This window comes from Cavia porcellus, unplaced genomic scaffold (assembly GCF_034190915.1).
Source record: "Cavia porcellus strain 051 isolate PalLab524CR breed Dunkin Hartley unplaced genomic scaffold, mCavPor4.1 scaffold_27, whole genome shotgun sequence".
In the NCBI taxonomy this organism is placed as follows: domain Eukaryota; kingdom Metazoa; phylum Chordata; class Mammalia; order Rodentia; family Caviidae; genus Cavia; species Cavia porcellus.
Window position 1 is genome coordinate 35,546,640 of NW_026947510.1, and position 22,484 is coordinate 35,569,123.

General features: G+C 35.6%; 1 protein-coding gene across 5 annotated transcripts; it reads left to right on the forward strand.

Annotated features, from left to right (window-relative positions):
* The first annotated feature begins 7,397 nt into the window (after positions 1 to 7,397).
* LOC100723924 (killer cell lectin-like receptor 4) lies at positions 7,398 to 21,221 on the forward strand. Of its 5 annotated transcripts, none has more exons than XM_023565286.2 (7): positions 7,398 to 7,522; positions 10,294 to 10,415; positions 13,643 to 13,861; positions 14,292 to 14,434; positions 16,160 to 16,266; positions 18,648 to 18,806; positions 20,729 to 21,221. In XM_023565286.2, the coding sequence occupies exons 2-7, from the start codon at positions 10,298 to 10,300 to the stop codon at positions 21,015 to 21,017; spliced, it is 1,035 nt and encodes a 344-aa protein (XP_023421054.2). In that variant the 5' UTR covers positions 7,398 to 7,522; positions 10,294 to 10,297; the 3' UTR covers positions 21,018 to 21,221. The 5 variants fall into 5 exon arrangements, with proteins under 5 accessions (XP_023421054.2, XP_063094289.1, XP_063094286.1 ...); XM_063238216.1 differs by lacking the exon at positions 7,398 to 7,522 and adding an exon at positions 8,047 to 8,364; XM_063238217.1 differs by lacking the exons at positions 7,398 to 7,522; positions 20,729 to 21,221 and adding exons at positions 8,059 to 8,364; positions 19,336 to 20,128.
* Positions 21,222 to 22,484: the final 1,263 nt, after the last annotated feature.

A 22,484-nucleotide genomic window follows, 5' to 3' on the forward strand; every position in this document is an offset into this window, starting at 1 on the left:
AGGGTTTTGTAGTAAGAATTTCCCTGCCTTCTAATTGAAGCTGCTTCTCAAATAAAGTTGTTTTTCTTATCTCAATAGTGGGTCTTTTAACATAACTGAGCTCTCTTAGGGTGAGCAGCCAATCCTTTTAATTTCAGTGACAATCTCACTCACCCACTCTGAACTTGCATAAGAGCTTTACCTCATGAAAATGCTACATAATTACAGCATGATTTATTAATAACACTATAGAGATGAATACAACATGCTCAGGCTCACAGATAAAAAGTCAGTTTAGGTACCTTGAGTCAGTTTAATGAGACTCAAAAAAAAAAAAACTAATATTAGTCATGTCTCAGTTTAAAAAAGCAAACATCTTTTGTTATACTAAGGAGTTTGATTTTTATCTGATTATCTTGGAATAATAAGTTAATTTTTGTCATATGTACTAAAGTTCATAACCTAGTTTCATAAGTTTTTTCTGTTTTAAAAAAAACCCTGCAAAGTCTTTAGAAATCAAAAGAGAAAGAAGTGGCCTGTGCTCTGTTTAGTTTATCTCAACTGCTGGAAATGTGGCTGATTTTCTTATTCATTCCTATGATTGACAGAAGGAAGTATTGGGTGTCTTTGTTTTTATTATTGTATAGCAGAAACTGTAAGAATGTTTACCAACACGTGGAAGAATCCAGAAGAGAATCACACATCTTTGCAGGTACTAGTTGTGCTCTCAATATGATGCACTAAATATTTTGAAACTGCCATTAGTTTGTGTGATTATAATTCATCCATTTCAATCCTCCATAAAGAACATAATAATATTTTCTCTTCAGTTAAAATCATAAGATATTTGTTTATACAAAACAGGAACATTTATAATGGAAAATAGGTCTGATATTTAACTTAAAAGCAATATTTTAATAAGATAGGATGGAAGAGAGAGTGAATATTATAAAAGGACTATGCATGTATTAAATACCAAATAAAATTTATTAATTTGCACAATTAATATATCTTAATACTTACAACTTTTCAAATAAATGGTAAAATAAATTAATTTAAAATATTATGATTAGATTTTATATTATTTTGCCAACTATTGTAGTACAAGAACCAATACTTGTTTTGAAAATGTTTCAGGATAAAATGTGCTCCTTTATTTAAAAACTAGTTAATGAGTACTTAATTAATATCTGGTATTCTTCTGTAGAATTCCACACAAGAAACAAAAGTCTTCATTTTATTGTACGTCAGCTCTGTTCCAATAGGCAATGAGAATGCATGTGAAAATAAGAAGATATGTGATGGAGCAATACAAAACAAAGAGGACTGCAAATGAAAAACAAGAACATCAGCAGGTGTGATAATAAAACTTTAAAATGAGAGAATGAAAAAACCCTCATAAAAAAACCCTGAACAAACACATAAAAAAACAGGTGAATTAACATGCCATGCACCTGGGGAACAAGCCCTGTATACCTTGTGGCATCCACAGCTGAGGTGCAGGTATTCATTTGTGTCTCACTTTTGGAATATTTCTCAAATTTTTACTAAGAAATGTATGATCAAATCCTAGAAGTGCTTCCTTATATCAAATCTAGCTATACAAAGAAAGAATGGACAAGAATTCTAAAATACATGTATTAAGATTTGTACAATATGTTTATCTTGATATTCATAAATTTGCATTTTTATGAAAATAGGTCTCTAAATCTCGTCTTACAAATTTTATCCTATAGTAGTAGTCCAAGAATATTTTCAATTAACCCTAACATCAATAATTTTATTGTCAGTTTCTCAAGGCAATTTTGATCATAGTATTTTCAACAAACACATGATTTTGCGAATTACATTGGGGGGGGTATATGGTAGGTCCCATTAGTGAAGAAAATGCTCAGATGTGCCCTATATGTTGGAGAAACTTTTGGAGTAAGTGCTTTGGTATTTTGTATGGTTAATATACTATGAATGAAAGAAAGCAAATGCTGTCTTTATTTGCACAGCATTTTTGTGACCTACAAAGTATAAATGTGAAGTTAGATGATTTCTGAGTGATTTGCATCTCCTCATATATTCATGCAATGGGCACCATATTTTGTATGCCATGCTGGTCTACACGTTAGGGATGTGTACAAAAGTTTTATAAAGAATAGCATATTTAGTAGCTACCAATTTTGTACCTATCTTTCCATTCTCCTAATGGCTTTATAATACTACTTCATGAATGTGACCTACCTAATGAACCTTCCTCTTTATTGTAGGTATTGCTTTCCACAGCTTTTCATCTTCACAAAAAACAGTGACATTCATTGTAAAACAAAACTGTATGCAAAGTTATAGCATCCCAGGACCTAAAGCAGATACATAAAATGACCATTACATGCTCAAATTAGAAGACACAATAACAACTGTTGGGTGATGAAATTGAATTTTTTTCAGGAGAGTTCCACTAGTGTAGAAGAGATAGAGACAGGAGGAAAATATACATGGAAAGTACTGCGTCTGTTTCTGATGCAGGCTCACTGGTCCTGCTCTGTCTTTGTCAGTCTGGCCAGGAAAAGCAATACAAGGGCCAGATTTAATACTTTTTTATTGCTTACTTCAGTAATCAAGTCTTCAAACTGTTCCTAAACCACAGTAGACCTTTAAAATCTGCTTAATTAATGGGTGGAAGAATGCACCTAATGAATGTGTGAATGAACACATGGGTGAATGAACCAGGTGATAACTGGGTTTATAAAAATTGAATGACACTTAAAAATGAATTGAACTCAGAATCAATACATCTGCCTCACTAGAATCGAAAGTATGGCACTGATGAGATAACCAAAGGAAACCTAAGCACACAGAAAGTCCAATAAAGATGTAGCAAAAGCTAAATGAAATGAAAATTCAAATATAGATTATTTAGCATTTAAAACTAACATCTTCTCAATCCTGATCAGACGACGTTTCTGTTCCTTTATTCAGTTGCTAAATATGGCCTGATAAAAGTCAGTAGATTCAAATACTCTGCTTCTTGTAGGTTTTTAAACTTCAGTAGGTTACATAAGCCCATGTAAGACTCATTTCATCTTATGTGAAAGGTAAAATGTAACTAAATAGTTAACTGGAAATATGAGTGGTTTAATTTTAATGTGATAACATAAAGCATTAAACACTCCAGTACTCAAAATACTAGGATCTAGTACTAGAACTCATAGGACAGTGGTCATTAATCATTAGTACTATAAGTTTGGAGATTAACTTTAATGGAAATCTCTAGATTCTAATTGGACACCAGCCTGCTGTTTCAAACCTCAGTTGGCAGCTCAGTACATTCTGTGGGTATAAACCCGTGGCTGACACTGCACACTATGAAATATCTCCAACCACTGCTCCTCAAAGTGACAGTTCACACTATACGAAGCCTTGAAGTGATCACAAGAGCTTGACAATTAAGAGGGGAGGCAGATACTGGGCAGAGGAACCTCGTGGAAAGGAAGCTGTTGCAGGAGGTTCGGAGAGTCTAACAGCAGTGTGCTGACCAAGAAGCAGTGGACATAATGTGGAGGGAAAAAAAGTGGGCAAAAAGTGAGGTGTTTAAGTGTGGGGGTGGCTGATCACTACCACTTTATCTGTGTCCTTTGTCTTTTTCTGGTAAGTTGTGACCACAGGAAACCACACTAACTTCAGAATGATGACAATATTTATCTACTGAGACAGGAAAAAGAAAATGTCATCCACAAAGAAAAATGTGAAAACCACAAAACACTGATTGGATTATAGATACTGGAATCATGTTTTCTATGATACCTATTTACCTGAAATTGTATCCTAATTGAGAACTTAGAGAGCAGCCTTCTTGTGAATGGAACAAATGGGTGATTAGAGGCACAAATAACTCCACACGTATGACACCATGGAGACAACATTAAAGGCTATCATTCCAAAATGATTGTGGTGCCTCCTGGCTCCTGATATAAGGAACAACCCTGAAGTTGCTGTAGAAAGAGCTTCAGTGACGCTTTATTTTTTTACTTTTATTTTGAAAAGAATAAACCCAAATGAGAAAAAAGGAAAACAATGGGGTCATTTGAAACAAAAGGACGGACATAGTACATGATTTAAAACCACAAATACAAGATGATCTACAGTGGTTACCATGAGGTCTCTTGTTATCTTCAATAGAATTGCCCATATCATCAGGTATAATAAAATTAAACATGGCAGTTTGGAACAAAATCAATAAAAACAAAACATTGGAGATATTATAGGACTTCAAAAGAGGATAATAGTCAAACCAAGAAATGGTATCATAGTGAATCTTACTATTTTCAGAGTAGTTACCTCTATTCTTGGACTTGATACTATCAAAAATAACAGATTCAAATAAAATCAGTCAAGACAAGACAGCCACTGAACAAAACAAATTCAAATAAAATCAGTCAAAACAAGGCAGTAAAGGCAATACAGGGTTTCAGATTAAGTTAATAGGAAACTAAAAATGATTACCATAATATATCCTGCTATCTATGTAATAGCTGTCTATGCCCTCAAATCTAGTGCAAGTAAACAAACTGGAACGGAATATAAACAAACTAAACAGAGCTATGAAAGCCATGTGGGTTTCAAATCTTGATACAAGATTTACAATGTCCTCTGCCTTCCCTATTTAGACAGTTCCTCCCCTTTCACTTCCCCAGGGTGCACTGTACATTTTGTATCCCACTAACTCTTTCAGTCTTTAGATTAGGAAGGCCACCTGCTATTTACCTAAGTGGTTCTGAACCTTTTTACCCCTGAGCTTGGTCTCAAGTTGCCAGACCAGTGATGCTTTAAACAAGTTTTTCATGTTTTTTATTTTACACAAATATCATTAGAAAAACAATGAACACTGAGTCACTCAATTGTTTTTAAGTACTAGAGATTAAACCCAGAGCCTCCCACTGAGCTACATTCCCAGCCATTTTTTAAAAAACAGGCTCTTGGTACATCACTCAGTTGCCCAGGCTGAGTTCAAACTTGAGATCCTCCTGCAGCAGCTTTCCAAAGTGCTGGGATTGCAACTGATGCCAAATCAAACAAGGAAACACCAGTCCTTGTTCTTTTACTGCAGTGCTTTCTCATCGTGTGTTTAAAGAGGTACAATTCAGTCAGATAAAATATAATGCACAAGCTGAAGCCTATGGTCCTTATTACAATCCTTGAGAACAAGTTTGATTTCAGGTTTAGAGTTTTTTGCATTTTATAAGTACTACATATGGATACACATATGTGAAATAAAATACTAGTATAGTATCATTGGATTCACTTGAAAACCAGAATTAGGTCTTTAGCAAAAAATTAAAACATAAGGACTATAATTAGCTAAGCTTAAGTTTCAGTAATAAACAGGTGAAAATTTTTCTTTCACGAAGGTATAGATCTTATTATTTTGGATAAGAGACACACCTATCATGTTGGTATACAGAATAGATTATTCTTAATTCATCACAAAGCAGTTTTGAATTTCACTCCTCCCATTACCAGACTTTTCCATGCATGCTTCCATAGTGATAGCTTATTTGAGTATTTACCTGCATGTTACAGTAATGAGACTGTCAAGCAACCTGACTAAGATAAGATCTTCAGAGAATATTGTGCTAATACCTTTCTGATTACACATTTCTCCCAAAATACTGTGGTTCTCAGCATTGATAAATTTGGCATTTGCCAGGCTGTCAATTGTTTTCTTGCCTATGATGTTTGAGAAACGTTGGAATTGTTGAAACTTAAGGGAAGTGTTCATGTGTTTGGGGTTATGAGCACGGATGGAAATTTGATCTTGTTATTATCTGTATTTGGAGACTGAGTATGATTGTGGAGGTATGTATGGATTTCAAGTTGACAAAGGGCAGAATGTGATGATTAAGCTTAGTTGCTAACTTGACTTAAGATTTAAGAAGAATCCTGAAGAGGTGATGATATCATAGGAGGCTATTCTCATTGGAAGAATTAGCCCTTTGCTATTGATAACTAAGCATGGTCTTAGGGGGTGGAGCACAGTGAGACGAGTCACTAAGGCCATGCCTGGGGACATTACAGGTCTCGCTTACTGTGTTTCCCAGTTATCCTGGAGTTGCAGCATTGGCCGGCCATGCCCTTTGCTGTGGTGTTTCTGTATCTGACTGTGGGAACAACAGTCTAAAACTACTGAAGCCATGAGCCAAACATGAATCTCTTCTCCTTCGAGTTGCAGATGTCGGGTTTTTTGTCCCAACACCCATAAAGCTGAGCTATACAGAGACTGATTACGTTAAGGATTGAACAATCTTGTTTCCCAAACATTGGTAATTTATGTTGTCATCTCCTTGCATTGAATCAGCAATTAACACATTAGTCAATTTCCTTCTTCCAAAAGTTCATTTACGTCTATGATAGCTCTTTAATCTTTCTAAAAAATATTTACGTTTTTCTGTACTACTTTCCAGTTTTTCTGTGTTTTTCTTTCGTCTTTTGCCTGTCCTCACCTTTATGCTTTTTAACCTCATTCCTTCACTGCTGTAGCCGCAGTTTTAATCTTGATTGTGGTGTACGAAGTCACGCGGGCAAGGTTACTGAGAGGTAATGAGAGCCAAAGCTACTGTTCCCATCTCTACCCAAGGGCTGGTATCACAATCTCAGATGGCTTGATTTAGGCTTCAGTGATGCTGAGCTTGTTTTTTTTTTAATCTGCAACCTAGTTCTCGATAGACATTTTTAATTAAATATCTTTTTTAGTATTACAGTAGATGTTGATAAAAAAAAAAAGAAAAAAATTATCAAAGCTCAAAACTAGGTATACCTCAAAATCCAGTAGATTTTCAGACTTCAAAGCAAACACTCCATGAAAGTGTTTTTAACTTAATAACTCCATAGTCCTGATTGAACAGCTACAGGAAAAGCAAAAGATGAGACTTCAGCTCGACTTGAGCAAGAGAGTTGCACATTAGGTCATAGAATACCACATATGATCAACTTTAAATTAACAGTCACACTGATGATGTGATTCTGAATTAGATGCACTCCGAGCCACCACAGGGAAAAAAGCATGAGGTGTATCTAAGACAAGATGTAAAGCGTGGCACTAGATGTGCGTCATATACAAAATTAATTTAAAATTCCAAACCACATGTGGAAACAGTCAAAGAATTCTTAGGTGAACTAAAACAATATAACAAAATGTAATAAACTCAGGTAGAGGTGTCAAATGAAAAAAGCCTGGATTTCTTTTAACTATGTCAAAGGATTAAAACTCAAAGTGGAAACATGCAGAATAGTGATATGGAAAATACCAGACATACCTTACAAAACAAACCAACACAAACTTCATTTTCCGTGGACATTTGAAAAACAAATGGTGAAGCGTCATTTAGGAGGGAAACTGCAAGGTAGTGAGGGGAAGGACAAAGTGAGGGAGTGAAAGTAATGCTGTGCTGTGTTGCTGGTGTGATTTCACAGTGAGCTGCCTCAAGTCATGACAAACCGCTTGGTGGGTGTTCAGCACAGTGAGCTGGGGAAGCTGCAGGAGAACCTGAGCCCAGGGGTAAGCTAGGGGGATTTAGCACCTCAGGCAATCCTGGGGCAGGGGATATGGAATCTGGGCTGCTCCAGTGCTGAGGTGACCCTGGAGTTTGGGTCTGCAGGGTTTAATGTGGTTCTGCGCAGGCCTGGAGCCTGCGTCCACACACGCTGGAAGGTGCTAGACTCCAGGAGGGTAGACCTTTACTGAACTTTGACCTTTGCTGTCAGTTTGAAACCTGGGACCAAGTGGCTTGGAGTGTGAGAGGAGCCTGCAGCTGGACTCCCCGCATCTGTCCTGTAGCTTGGGGCTTGACTGGCTGAGTGGGCCTGGAGTCCATTGTGCAGATGTGAGCCTGGAAATGGGATCACCAGAAATCAACTCAGGGCTGAGACAGTTTGAGGCCTCAGGCCACAGGGACTAATTTGACGCTGTATCAGCTCAGAAGCCACAGCAAGTGTGGCCAAACCACAACCTGCAGAGCCCTCCCATCCCTTTAATACTGTTACTATGACAAATATATGTGTATGGAAAAGGAAGTTTTGTTACTTATGTGTGTTAACTATATCACATTTTATATGTGAACTGAGTGTCCCTCTTCACTCTCTCTGGCCAGGCAATCCACAGCTTGGACTCACCTGGCCACGGCTGAGTCTATGAGTGCTGAACTTATTCCTTGGCTACTGTCACCAGCTGGGCACCTGGGCTTCCTGGTCTGCTCTGGCAGTGGGGAAGGCTGGCAGCCTGGGTCTGTGGGGGTCAAATTAGTGCTGGGTGTATCGATTCTATCATTTCCAGTCAAAATATTTCTGAATTTTTCTGTGAACAACTTTCACCTAGAAAGAAGCACACTTGATCCTTTCCAGGTATGATAACTTTTTAAAAATTTACATAGTTGAACAGTTTCTGATCTATTGTTTAAAAAAAAGTTGCCATAAACTTATTGATGCTTCATTCCCTGTTTCATGGTTTAATATTTTCTTTCTTATTATGAGGTTTACTCTAATTTCTTTAGCATCACTTTCTCAGATTAAAGCAGTTATTTTTCCTATTTTAAAATTATATTTCTAATATTTAGAAAAAAATCAAGTGAAGTTTCATTTTAGTTATTTTGGTTTCAATTGGAACATCTTTGAGGTTAACAGTGGCAGTTTGTGTGTCCACTGCAAGAAGCTTAAAATTGTAACTATCCAGAATAATTAGCAACAAATATATATTTGTTGATAATGATGCTTTATAATTTTTACATCATAACATATATAATATAATAAGGATTTGAGAAAGAGAAGTACATAATGTTGCATATACTATGAACATGGACTTAGTTTCAATCCCAAGTAGCAAAAAAATCAGAAGTTGTATAGTACTCAGATTTAACATCCTAATTTAAATCAGCACGTGAAGTTTCAGATTCTTTTAGCAATACAACATCTGTGATTGAGACAGAAACAATTTTTTCAGACATTTGGAAATGGAGAAGCAAAATGACAAATTAAAAGCACACATTGTCCCTTCAGTCAGAACCTAGAGTGCCCTGTCCTCTGGTGATGTGTGATGAGATAAACTAATTTCAAAATAGCTCAAGGTGCATGAGTTTCCTGTTAACTTGAAGTAACACATTAGTAACAAATCTGCTTTTCCTGCTTTTGACTCACTACAAGCCTCAAAGAACAGCCTACAAAGACCACAGTCATTTTGGCTCTTGTCTTGAAATTTTGTTATTAAACATCACCCTTTTTTACTCATCTGTAGCCAGACATTTTACATAAGTAACCAATCTTCCCACTAAAGGAAGCATGAATTTGTGCCAACAGGAGGAATGTGTTGATCCTGCCCTGTGGCTGGATGGTCCAGTTCAATGACTGAGAGTTGGCAGAGACTCTATTTGATATAACTGAATGCTAGTCATATAAAATAAAATCAGAGCAGAACCTTGATATATCTGCTTCAATAATTCAAGGACAGATCCTAAAACAAGAACTTTATGGGTTGATTCTGATCATTGCCTGTTGAGAACTGTTCAAGTGCATCCATACACATTTCACCTTGTTAATCAATGAAATTTAAAAATGAAAGCCATTAGCATGTTAAATGTACTATTAATTTTAGAATAATAATGTACTAACTTACATTTAACCCAGACATTATAGACTATTAAAAATTTCATTGGATAATGAAGGTCAAATATAATTCCTCAGATCTTGACTTAGATTATTTTCAGTGAATTTATGCATATTATTTGCTAACTTCTGAGGGACATCGTCACAGCACAGTCCATGACCTCACTCAGCTGCAGGGATGAATATTACAAAGAATAATCCACTCAGAACTGGTTAAATAAAGAAGCTGCCAAGGAAATTACCAGCACTAAAACTTTCATTTCAATAGGGGAGCAGGAGAAAACTCATGCCCTGTTAATGACAGTGGCCACAACTGGAAAGGGAAAACGCTTCATTGACCCTTGCTGTGACTGTTCTAGGATATGAAACGGGGGCACAAAATGTGTGTAAAAAGTGACAAAAAGGCTCACATATTTTTCATATGTGAGAACAGGTGCTCTCACTTGAGATATGTTATGCTTTAAAATGTGAAAATCAATTTTATTTATTGAAATTTCTTGTCATTGATTGGGCAGTTATGGATCATGAAACTCACTGAAAATGCAGAGGTGTTCTAGAGACAGGGCACTGGTGGAGTGGGCTTGAGATTTGAGCTTACTTTGGGATTTCCTGTTCTGCAGGCTCTCTTGAATGAAAATCTTCTAAATAGCTCACTTCATTCTGCTTTGTCATCAGGGCCATGCCTGACCTTGAAGATTTCCCATCATCTCCTGAGAAGTGCTTTGCTGCACTCCTGGGAAGCATCCTCTTGATCTCTAAAGCCTCCATGCTGGCTACGATGGTTACTGTGATTCTTGGTATGTATATTTTTGAGACCATAAAGGAGCATTCTACATTAATTCTGGAAAATGCTTTTAAACATTCCAAACTTTTGGGAGAAACAGTTGTCATTTTAATTCATATATTTGGATGGACTGTGCAATTGTTATTCTGAATTCATTAAAAATATAAAAATGGAGAAATTTTAGCTTGTACTTATAAAAGATTATATACATATATCCTAATTTCATAAGCAAATAAAAGGCTTTAAGTAAAAAGCTTTAAAAGGCTGAAAATCCTTATTAAGAAACGCAAATTGATTTTTGAAAGTCATAATACAAGATACAATACTGTGACAGATACTGACTTTGGACATCTAGGCCTTTTCAAAAATATTTTATCGCTTTATTAACTTTTCTTGGTAAAATCAATTTCACTCTACATTGTTCTAATTCTAAATATTATATATTTCAAATGAAGAAACTAAATTTGCTTTATTTTTCAGAAATTAACTTTACAAAAAGTTCTTTTATATTTTTATTGCAGTAATATAGGAGTACAATAATTCTTTGATTAAAAAATGTACAATGATTTTCAAAGTTCTGATATTTGCACAGATATTTGTATTTGTATATTTTCTTTCTAGCAAAAGTCTTTCAAAATGGTAATTGAATTCAGTGAAAACTAAAGCAAGCTAAAAATATGGGCTCAATAAGCTCATGAATAAAGCAGAAGGACATTCCTTTCTGGTGAACAGTAAGAAGATATACCCATTTGAAATTGCAATATTTGCATCAATATTCTCAAATTTTCTACTATATAAAGTAAGAGTTAAATGCATTATTCTACAGATGAAGTTTCATTCAGTGATTTTTCCGTGCTTGTTTATATGAATTGGTGTTTTGTTTTATATGTGGCAGCCAGTGGTAGTGCATAGATCTGTATGTACTGAAGTGCAATCATAAAATACAGTGAGTGTTTAAATAAAAATTTTACTACAGAAAGCATGCAACCATTAATCTTGCTCAAATACTCCCCTTATTTCAATCACACTTATTCTGCCATTCTTCCCACATTCTGAAGCAGTATTTTTGAAAGTTTTTTTTTTTGCCGCATCAATGTCCTGAGTCAATTCAAAATATTTATGACAGTTTTTGTTAAATAAAAAGCTTGCATGCTTCTTTATACTCACTATGTACTGGACCTGGCACCAAGTGACTTCTAATTCTTCCTCAAAGTCAAATCAGTGTGCAAATCAAACATTTTGAAGCAGTTCAAAACAACCAGGCAGCCCCAACAGGGCGAAGGAAAGAGAACTTGTACAGTTCCTTGGACAGTGACAAGAAGGGAGGGATAAGTGCGTCTGAAGCAAGGAGAAGAGTTCTGAGAAAGTCTGATGATGGTATATATTTCATTATAATGATTTTCAAACACTCCTGATATGGTCATATCTTGTGTGTTTATATATATATAAATATGCAAATTCATTTTCACATTTAAATGTTCTCATTGCTTCTGGATAGAGCTCAGTTAACTTCCAACTACATTGTAATTGCTGGCAAAGGGGATTCTTTACATATTCTAAAAGTTGTTATTAATTATTATTAATTCCATTAATATAGGAAATAAAACTTGGAACAAGTCTTCAGCATCCCAATCTGATCTATATGGACAATGTAAAGAAAATAAGGTTTTAAGTGCTTCTTTGTGATAAAACTTTTATTTAGTCAATATTATATTTGAAGAATTCATACATATAGTTATCATTTATTTACAAATCTGTACATTTAACTGGTCACAATATTTTATTTTTGTTTATGGATAGCTAATATATATTTTATTATTCATAGTTCTTGCTTTTGGGAAAAAGTGATGCCTACCTAAAAGGTTTTTTTCTGAAATAAACTTTTCTATTCAATTTTATCGTACTTAAAAATATCTAAACCTCTCACAATTCTTAGGTTGCTTACAGATCAAACCACCAGCATTAGACACAAATCATGCAGATATTAGCCATGTTCCATCCATTGATTCCTGTTATCAGTGAAATCCCAGATGCCTCTGGGCTTTGTTATTTTTTTTCGCAGGATCTGTCACAGTGTTATTTTAAACTTTTAATTTATCTATTCCATTGCTCTAAAGCTGTGGTGAGCTGTCCTGTTGCATCTTATCCATGCCATGTTCCTTCCGATGGAGAACTTAGTGACGTTCTGCCATCTGAGTTTAGGTCACCATGACTCTGAGATGAGCATTCATGGAGAAACAGCTCTTCTAAAGGAGTGATGGCCTTCTCATGATTTTCCCCTAAGCGTATAATGAGGAAATGTTTTATAATGAATCTGTACTTGAATGTAAAATGATTTTGTATTTAAGCTTTCTCTTTTGTTTAAATTCCCGTATAGTTTTAGAGAAAATCACTGACATTGCTACCCTCTGATCAAATTAGATATGTGGCTATTACTCTCTTTTGTCCTGTGGATATTCCATCTGTTCTAATCACAGTGATCCAGCTCTTCATGATTTTCAGTTCAGACTTTTACCTCAGAAGTCGTGTTTAGTGAGCTGATTTTTACTTTGTTCTTTTTGTAAATGATACATCATTAAATAAGAACTAATATGTAAGGTATTATCATCATAATTTTACTCAGATATTTTATTTTGTTTATTTTATGTTTAAGTTACTAACAGTGAGAAATTTGATGTTCCATTTCTTTGGTCGGTTCACAGAGGTTCTTTCTTTCTTTCTTTCTTTCTTTCTTTCTCTTTCTCTTTCTCTTTCTTTCTTTTCAGAGAAAAAAACAAAATAAAAAAAAGTAGAAATAATACAGAATTTCCAAAAAAATAGCAGTAAGAAATCACTAGTTGATAAGTTACATCCAAAATGTGTAGTAGATATTGTTAACAATGAGAGAGAAAGCAAGTGCTCAAAAGGGAAGAACAACTTGTAGGTATACACATATGTATACTGACATGTATGTGTGTATGTATGTTTAAATGTGCAAGGTAGATAACCATACTTCTAAGCTTTTGTTAGTTCATGAAACAGAGTAGTTTGTGCTGTCATTTTTGACTGTCATAGTTTGATTGTCTGTTCATTTTTTATGCTTTGGTTTTGTAACTTGAACAACTATTTTTAAGATTATTACTTTCTAAATGTTAAATTACTAAAGGAGCAAATGTGAGTTGGTTGTTAAAGTGACACTTTTTCTTTTGTCATAAATTTTAATATTTACTCATAATGAGTATTATTTATTTTTAATTTCAGTTTTTCAAGAAAGAAATGAAAAGGAGAAAGTGCTGGAAGACCTCAGGAAAGCTCACATTACACAAAATGTAAGCTCTTTACAGAAACTTTTGACAAATGTGACTTCAGAATACATTTTTAAAAATAAAATGGATCAGGAAAAAATGGATCTGGAACTGTTTTTTGAGAACAGAAGGCACGGAAAAGATAAAATCTTTGCAAAGCCTTTGGAAAATGTAGGTATGTTTTAATCCTTATGTCTACTATGAGTTTCACTATGTTAGATACTCCATTTAAGTGGAATCGTAAAGATTTCTTTCTTTCTATGGCTGGCTTGTTTCACTGAGCACAACATCTTCAAGGTTCATTCATCTTGCTACATGGCAGAATTTACTTCTTTTCAGAGGATACTATTCCTCATATGTAAATGAATTTTACTTACCCTTTCCTCTCTCAGTAGATATTTAGATTGTTTCCACACCTGTCTACTGTGAATCATGCTACATTGAAGATGGCAGTGCAATCTCTTGGCAATCCAAAATCTTGATGTATATTATCATTTTACTGAGAGCTATGGCATTTTCATTTAGTTACAAAGGCTGATAAATATATTGCTCTGATTTTCAAAATACTCAGTTACAAGACATTTAATGATTTTTCTATGTTGTAGGGAAAACTTGTGAAGTGTACTTGACCTGCTATGGAGTAAAGTGTTATTATTTTATCATCGATAATAAAACCTGGGAGAAATGTAAGCAGACTTGTCAAAATCAAGGATTATCCCTTTTGAAGATAGACGATAAAGATGAACTGGTAATATAGACTATTACATCCACTTCTATTCTCTTGGACTTTGTCCCCCAGCCTGGGGCCTAAGACAATGAGGACCTCCAACTACCCTTTGGCCACAGTTGTAAGTTAGGAGTCTCTTGTGAGACATCTGCCTGCTAAGAAGCATAGGGTCCTGCTAATTACTAACTGCTCAGTACATACCATCTATTATGATAGAGCAGCTCAGGTCCTTGCAGTCAGCTCTCTTTCTAAGGTGTCTGCAGAAGAGCCTCACGGAGAAGAATGTCTTTTTCTGTATAAAACTGAGCCCTTATTAAATTGGTCCAATAGTTATTTATCCCTAGAGAGTGGCACCAGAAACCAGGAGACAGGATAATCTAATCTAAGAGTTACCATTAGGAACCCAGGCACCCAGCTGCCTGGAGATAATCATCTTTACCACACACTAGCTGCATGACCTTAGGTTAGATTAGTTAGCCTCTCTAGGTCCATCTGAAAAAAAATGGGGATTATAATGATGACTATAAATGTATTAATCAGTGTTACCAATTAGCCTTATGTTGATTTTTATTGCATCTGCCATATAGATAATACTTATTTTATCAATGTTCTGATAATAAAGATGTATATCAGTAAAGATAATTATAAAAAGTGAAAGTATATTGGCAATGCTACAGTATTAAAATTTCATTTTAATTGATTACTAAGGAAAATCATCCATATACCCAATATGTGTTATCATAGCGAAACTCAGTGTTAGCCTGAAACCACTATTTATCATTTAGGAAAAGAACATAACATTTATATGTAAATTTGATTTAAAATATTTAAGTTACTGCATGTATATTTAAGTGTGCAGGATAGAAAACCATATTACTGAGTTTTTGTTGTATCATTGAACAGAACTGGCTGCAATCTCACTGTATGAATGTCTACTTTGTATACTTTAATTTTGTAATTTGGACAACTGTTTCTAAGATGACAGCATGTAATCTATTAACTAGTGATTTCTTACTGTATATTTTTTCCTTGAAATTCTGTACTACTTGTACCCTTTTACTGCTTTGGTTTTTTTTCTCTCTCTTTAAATAAAAAAAAATTTAAGTTATTATAATGTAAAAGAATTTATAATATCAAGTCATGAAACAATTACCTTTTGATAGAGCAAAATATAAGTCTATAATTTAAATCACATTCACTCATTTACTCAGACACTATATGCCATGTCACTATGAAGTACTATATTTTAACTCTAGTCAATACATTTGAATATATCTTCCTCTCCGCTAACTACTAAACTATAGAAAGACTGTCTCTTAGGAGAAGCTTTAATGTATATTTTCACATATTCTTTTTATTTTGATCAATTTGTTTGAAGATTATTTCTTTCACTTAAGATTATGTGATCTTCATTTTTCTGAATCCCTCAGCATGCTGGCGCATGGGTGTGAGTAGTACCATAAAGTGTCCAAAATTACTTAATGAATATTCAATTGCACAATACTTAGGTTTTACATTTTCCTGAACATTTAATAACTTATACCACTGATATCCATTTTAAAATGAATAAATAATGTATTAGTGGAAAATCACTTCAGAAAAGGCAAACACAGGGGCTGAGGGGAGAGAGGGTGAGGAAATAGGAGAGCTCTGGCCGCAGGAACAGCTGACTCCTCTGCCTGGCTTTCTTCTTGTTCATCTAACAGATGAGACTTTGTTCCATGATATATTTTGTTTCATTTACAGGGCTTCCTTTTATCCCAGATTTATCCAAAGAAGTACTGGATTGGACTATTTTTTGATATAAGGGAAAAGAGATGGAAGTGGATGGATGCTGGCCGCTCTTCTGGAATGTGAGTTTCTGGAGTATATTTAGAGTCTAACATCAATACAATCGGGCGGATTGTATTTAAAAGCATCTTCTCTAACTTCTGACAGCCAATCCCATTTCCAAATGGAGGTTATCAGAACAGGGACAATGAGTGAAAGGTGTTTGAGAAAGCCCAGTTCAAAAAGGAAGAGAAGTGTCAGACAGTTATTAATCGTAACAAAGACACAGTGCTCAAAAATGTGTATTGAAGGTGCACAAAATAAAACAAAGCATAAATTTTAAGGTAAAAGGAATTGATTGGCTATCTTGACTTACAGTATGTTTAGTACAACTAATATATGCTTGTTTATATGTTATTTACAATATATAAGAATATGTATATATATACACACATAAAAACATGTATATGTATACATATACCTTCTATTTTGAAATGCAGTATTATAAAAACCCTTAGGTTTAAATTTATTTCTAACCTTCTGTAAAACTGTTTATTAATTTTTAGAGGTAAGGACTATATATATATTCCTAGGAGTTCTGTTTTGTGTTTTCAGACAACTTTCATATTTAAGCTGGTTTTTTTTTTTTTTCTGGAAAGATAGTAAGACACTTATTTTACACTTGTTACCTGGTGCTTCTAGTTTTCACAGTTTTGTGGTGTACAACAATTTTCTTTTTCCTTTTCAAGCTGCGATGGAAACTATTTGAGACCTGAGATGAAGGAAAATGGTTTTTGTTGGATGTCTTAGTGTACTATTTTCAAGTCTTTTTTTTTTTTTTTTGAGACAAAGTTTTGTAATGTAGCCCAAATTCGCCTTGAATTACCAGCAATCTTCTTTCCACAACCTCCCAAATGCTGAGATTACAGGCATACATCACCATCCTCGGCTTCATCAGAGTCATTTTTAATTCTAAATTTAAGTCTTGTAAGCATTGTGTTCTGGGCTGCAACCTGCAAAAGGAATCCTACAAGAAGTCCTTGATATAACTTATCCCTCCAGGCAGATCATTCCAGAAGTGGGATAACAGAAGGTTCACAGGCCAAATTCAGGTACTCAAAACACAGTTAAATCAGTTAGAGCCCAAAGCACAACTCAGAAGGAAAGAGATGGGTTAGGTCATTTTCCTGAATACCTTGGAAGGTGGAAGGAGTGAGGAGATGGTCTGAATTTGGGGTTAAGAAACCTTTATACACCCTGCCTACACTGCACCTTGATAGTGTGGTTATTGGGGTCAGGGGTGAGGTCTCAGTAAGAAGGCCAAGGTCTCAGGAGCTTCTTTTGGTCAGAAACATATTTTCTCTACCGGAAAAAATCTTGTGAGCCTGGTCACAACTTCAGTTTTCCATTTAACCACTTAGCAGCTATGTGTTTACTCTGTTTCTAGGGCAGAGGTCAGATAGGTATCACCAATTTTGTGTTGAATTTAAAACCTCAGAATGTCAACTCTATGCTCCATGTGTTTCTGTATATAGTTAGCATCTACTAGACGTAGCATCCTTTTGAGTCTGTGTTTATCACACATTTACTGCACTACTGAACTTTATACATAACAAATTCCATCGTTACCAGTTTACCTGCCCTTTCCTAACATGTATTATGTGTTTTGCCTGTGCCTTAATAGCTTCTTTGCTTCATTTGTCTTTTATATTTATTTTTCTTCCTACAGCAAATTACATTGTATCAGAGTTTCACTTACCCTTGAGGTTCCCACTTTTACTTAAATACTAGCCTGAGTAGGAATCTGCTTCTCCCCCCCATTCTTCCTCTTCCTCCTCCGCCTCTCCCAAGCCTTCCCCCTCCCTCTCCCCCCTCCTCCACCCCTCCCCTCTCCTTTTCCTCTTTCTCCCTCCTCCTCTTCCTCCGTACTAAGGATTGAACTTAAAACCTTACATTTGCCAGGCAGGCACTTGTGCTGCTGAGCTAAACTCCCAGCCTGGAGTCACATCTTTTAACAAATACATATGGGGAGAGAATCAAAACAAAGCAAGCAAAAACATCAATCAAGAAACCTTATATCTGGTTATATTCTAATTTTCTTTTTGTTTTTAAAATATGATTTAAATATGAGCATATGAGGCCTTGCTGTCTATGTGCCAAAAATATATTTCTTCTTTTTAATCTATCATTTTCATTGGAAAAAACCAATATAGCAGTCTTAGTGTCTCGTAATCACATGACAATCTTGCAAATTATTTTTGTCTGCTGACCAGACAAAAATTTTGTTTTGGAATAAAATAGGACTTATGGGTCATTATTCTATTAGTGGGCTAAAAATGAAAGAAAATCTTTAATGAATTTATGACTAATATTTTCATATTCTAAGCAATAGAATTAAAAAAATTGCTTGTACTGTAGTAAGCTTCAGAATTATACAGTTAATCACATGTTTCCTGTTCTACAGTACCATTGCCATAATGAATAAACTTCCTACGGGTGGAAAATGTGCAATTTTAACTCCAACAATAATATCAAGTATGTTCTGTGATAACGCCTACTCTTGTGTCTGTGAAAAGAGAATGGATGCTACTTTCCCTGCCTCGGTGTGCAGGAAGGAAGAAAGGTAAACATGGAATGCTGTCGTTTTGTTTGTTTCCTGTAATAACTTGTAATTACTTACACATAAATATTTGACTCCAGGACTTAGTCTGATACGGAAACAGAGAGAGATAAGCCTGAAAAGAAAGAAAATGTTCTTTTGGAACATGATTTAGAGATCAAAAGCTATTGCTCCTCCTGAAGAAGAGAAGAAGAATTTGTCTTTAGGGAGCTGTTGTCTTTTTCTTCAATAACCTTGAGGAATTTTACTATATTCCTGAACCACCTTGAAGACCAATTCACCTTCATAAACAGTCTGCATCTTTTCTTTATCCATAGAAAATCCTTTAGATAACATGTATATTCAACAGCACATTTAAGAACTAGAATAGCTAGGCACGGTGTGCATACGTGTAATGCCAGCACTCGTAGAGGCTGAGCTACGAAGATTCCAAGTGTAAGCCCATGTTACCAATTTAGGGAGACTATACTGGAGAATAAGAAAGGGTGATGGATGTGGCTCAGTACAAATTCTCTGTTTTCAATCTTTACAGCCAAAAATGAAAGAAAAAAAGAAAAGACACACAAAATAGAATATAATTGCATGTTTTTTTATTATTTCTATAAAATATAATTTCAACTTGCTGAAGAATTGCAAGGGTATTCAGGTAGCACCTATGTATCCTTATCTGTACTTATCAGTTGTGTGTATTTTGCTACAGTGGTCAAAATCAGAAAAGTTAGTATTAATACAGTGTTACGATGTCATCTATAGTCCTTGTTCTATCATCCCAATACTATTGCTTATAGATCTTTTCCTCCATGACAAGCACCATGCAGTCCATTTAGTTGTGATGTAGGTTAGGGTCATTTAGTCCAAAATGGTTTTTCAGTCCTTGGTTTTCCTGATATTTTAAAGCCAAACTTTATTGAGTTATGTCATGTGTGTAATGAAGAGCACCTCTTGAAGACATGAGGAATAAGGAGTTAACAAACACATACACCATGTATGCACTATCAACGTGGTGCATAGGACACTTCTATCATGCCAAGAGTTCCTTGTAGCCTCTTGCCATATAATGCACTGTATGCAAATAGTGACATGCTTTCTTTCACTATAAACTAGTGAGTTTCGTGTATGATGTACTCCTTTGTACCTGGCTTTTTACTGAGCATGTTTTTGAAATTAATGCTTTGTTTTTTCTTGTATGAATAATTCATTCCCTTTGATATAAAATATTATTACATTGTACATTGTATAATACAATTTTTAAAATTCATTTACATGTAAACATTTCATATGTTTTCAGTTTTGGTTTATTTTTATTAATAAACTATCCATTTACATTTGTGCACTACTCTCTGGGTGGACTTTTATTCCCTATAGAGTAATGATACTGAGGAATGCTGCATATTTTTATTGGTCATTCACATTTTTTTATAAAATGTCCATCTTTTGCTCACTTATTTAGAAAACTGGGTTTGTCTGTGTTCTACTAAGGAAATATAAGAGTTCTTTAAGATGGATACAAATCATTTGTTACATACATGTGCTCTGAATATTTTCTTCTAGTCTCTGTATTTCCCCTTTGTTAATCATATATTTCAAGAGGTAGAAGTTTTCAAATGTGAATGAGGCCCAATGAATCATTTTTTCATTCATTTCATTTTTAATATATCACCTACGAAATCTTTGCTTATTGTTATGGATTAAGAACTTGTGGTCAACTTAACGCCAGCTGGATTACATCAGCATGGCATTGAGAGAAGATGCTCCACCTGAGGAAAGTTGCCAGCACAAATAGGTGGAGAAGGAGGGAGGTGTTGAGGGTTGAGGTGTTAAGGCGATGTAGCATTGTGGGTTCTCCTACATGTTGCTGTTTGAGCCTTTGGTTCTCCTGAAGAAGCTTTGGTCCTCACATCGAGCACTGCTTCCTGGCTCCACAGAGGAAGACGTGTGCCGCTTGGTCTCCAGGATGAATTCGTCACGCTGCTTCCTGGCATGTACCCGACTGTGCTTGTCGTCGGAGGAGCTTGGAGCCTCCGTGTCGCTGAGGATGGCTGTGGTGCCTTTCAGGACAGCCCTGGTCTTTGTTGTGAGTGTAACTTCGTGGCTCCAGCATTCAACACTCATCCCACCAGCACAGCTCCTTCACCCTGCTGGCATAAACTTTCTGACATCCCACCGCCATCCCCTGGCCTTCCTGGCACAGATCTGTTAAAGAGACTGGCGTGAGTCCTTCTTGTGGGTTCTGGTCCTCCAGTTGGACTCGTGGGAGGCATTGTCCTGAGCTCTGGGTTTTTATCTGGACTCATGTGGGACATTGCTGTGGGATTTACGTTCTTGACTAAATAATCTGTCTTTGGTGTTGTGGATAGATTTCCTGCATTTTCCTGTGTTAACTCCTGGTGACCATTATAAAAATAATATTATAAACTCCATGTTTTGATCCTAATTGTTCTCTGTGTACAACCCCTGGCTATAGGACTTATATCAAGATTACAGAGACTTTGCCTTTTTATTGACTGTAAAAGATCTATAGTTTTAAGTTATATATTTAGCTTATACTTATTTCAAGTTAATATTTATGTAGAAGAAAAGAATTGAGGTTCACAATTATTTCACTTTGGCATCTACTTGTTCTTGTTACTGTTCATTGAAAATGCTTTCAATTCTTCCTCTGAATTGGTCCCTGTGTAGAAAATTAATTGGCCATATCTGTGTGGTTGATTTCTGCACTCTATTTGGTCTCATGTATCTATACAGTCTTGTTGCAGTGACGTCATAATGGCTCAGTTACTTTATAGTAACCCTACTGCCTTGTGAGTGCTATTGCAGCATAGGACCAACACTGAGTGGAGGAGTCAACAATAATGATGGAGGGTGACAGGAAACTAGGAGGAAGGGCACACCATTGGGAAGCCGTAGTTGAAGCAGATACAATGATTAACAGGACCTTTTGGCTTTTGTTGTAGGAGAGACGTAAGAGCCTCTGTCTTGGAGGTGCTGTAGGGTCTTTGTGGTGCATTCTTGATCTAAACTGTAAATATGGATAAGAAACAGTGCTTAAGTCATGTGACCCTCATCTGACCGCTAGAATGAACATGGGCTTCACTCAAAGCAAAATACAGAGGACCAGTTATCAAAAGGGAATATGTAGAACTTTCATAAGGATCTACTGTAGCAAATTTGTGATCTGGCATATATTTTTGGTCATTTCTAGGGCATTGAACCTAGGGATGGAACCTAAGGCCTTCTATGCTTTTCTTTTACTTTTATTCTTGTGATTGGTCTTTCTTAATGAGTCTATTACTAATCAAGACATACACATGTGTGACACATTGTAATTGTAAGATGAGTGAAGAATATATGTTTGCATGTCTTGTATTGAAGTCATCATGGGAGACTGAAGAGAAGGATAGATTGAACCTGATGGGTGGTAGGAATACTGGGGGATGCACCTGAACCTGTGGAATCCAAAAGTCACATCCATATCCACCCAACTCTATGTGTCCACCACATCCACCACCTGTCAATCTAGCCTTTCCTCCCTATGCTTGCCCCCTCCCCCAGAACGTCTCCTGAGGATCCAGCTTTCCAGCATGGTGGGCCTGGTTATACTGTGCCCTGGCCACTGGGTCAGAATATCCACCCATCGGCCTCTGTCCTCCTCCTTCTCCTCCCCTCCACAGCCCCTGGCAT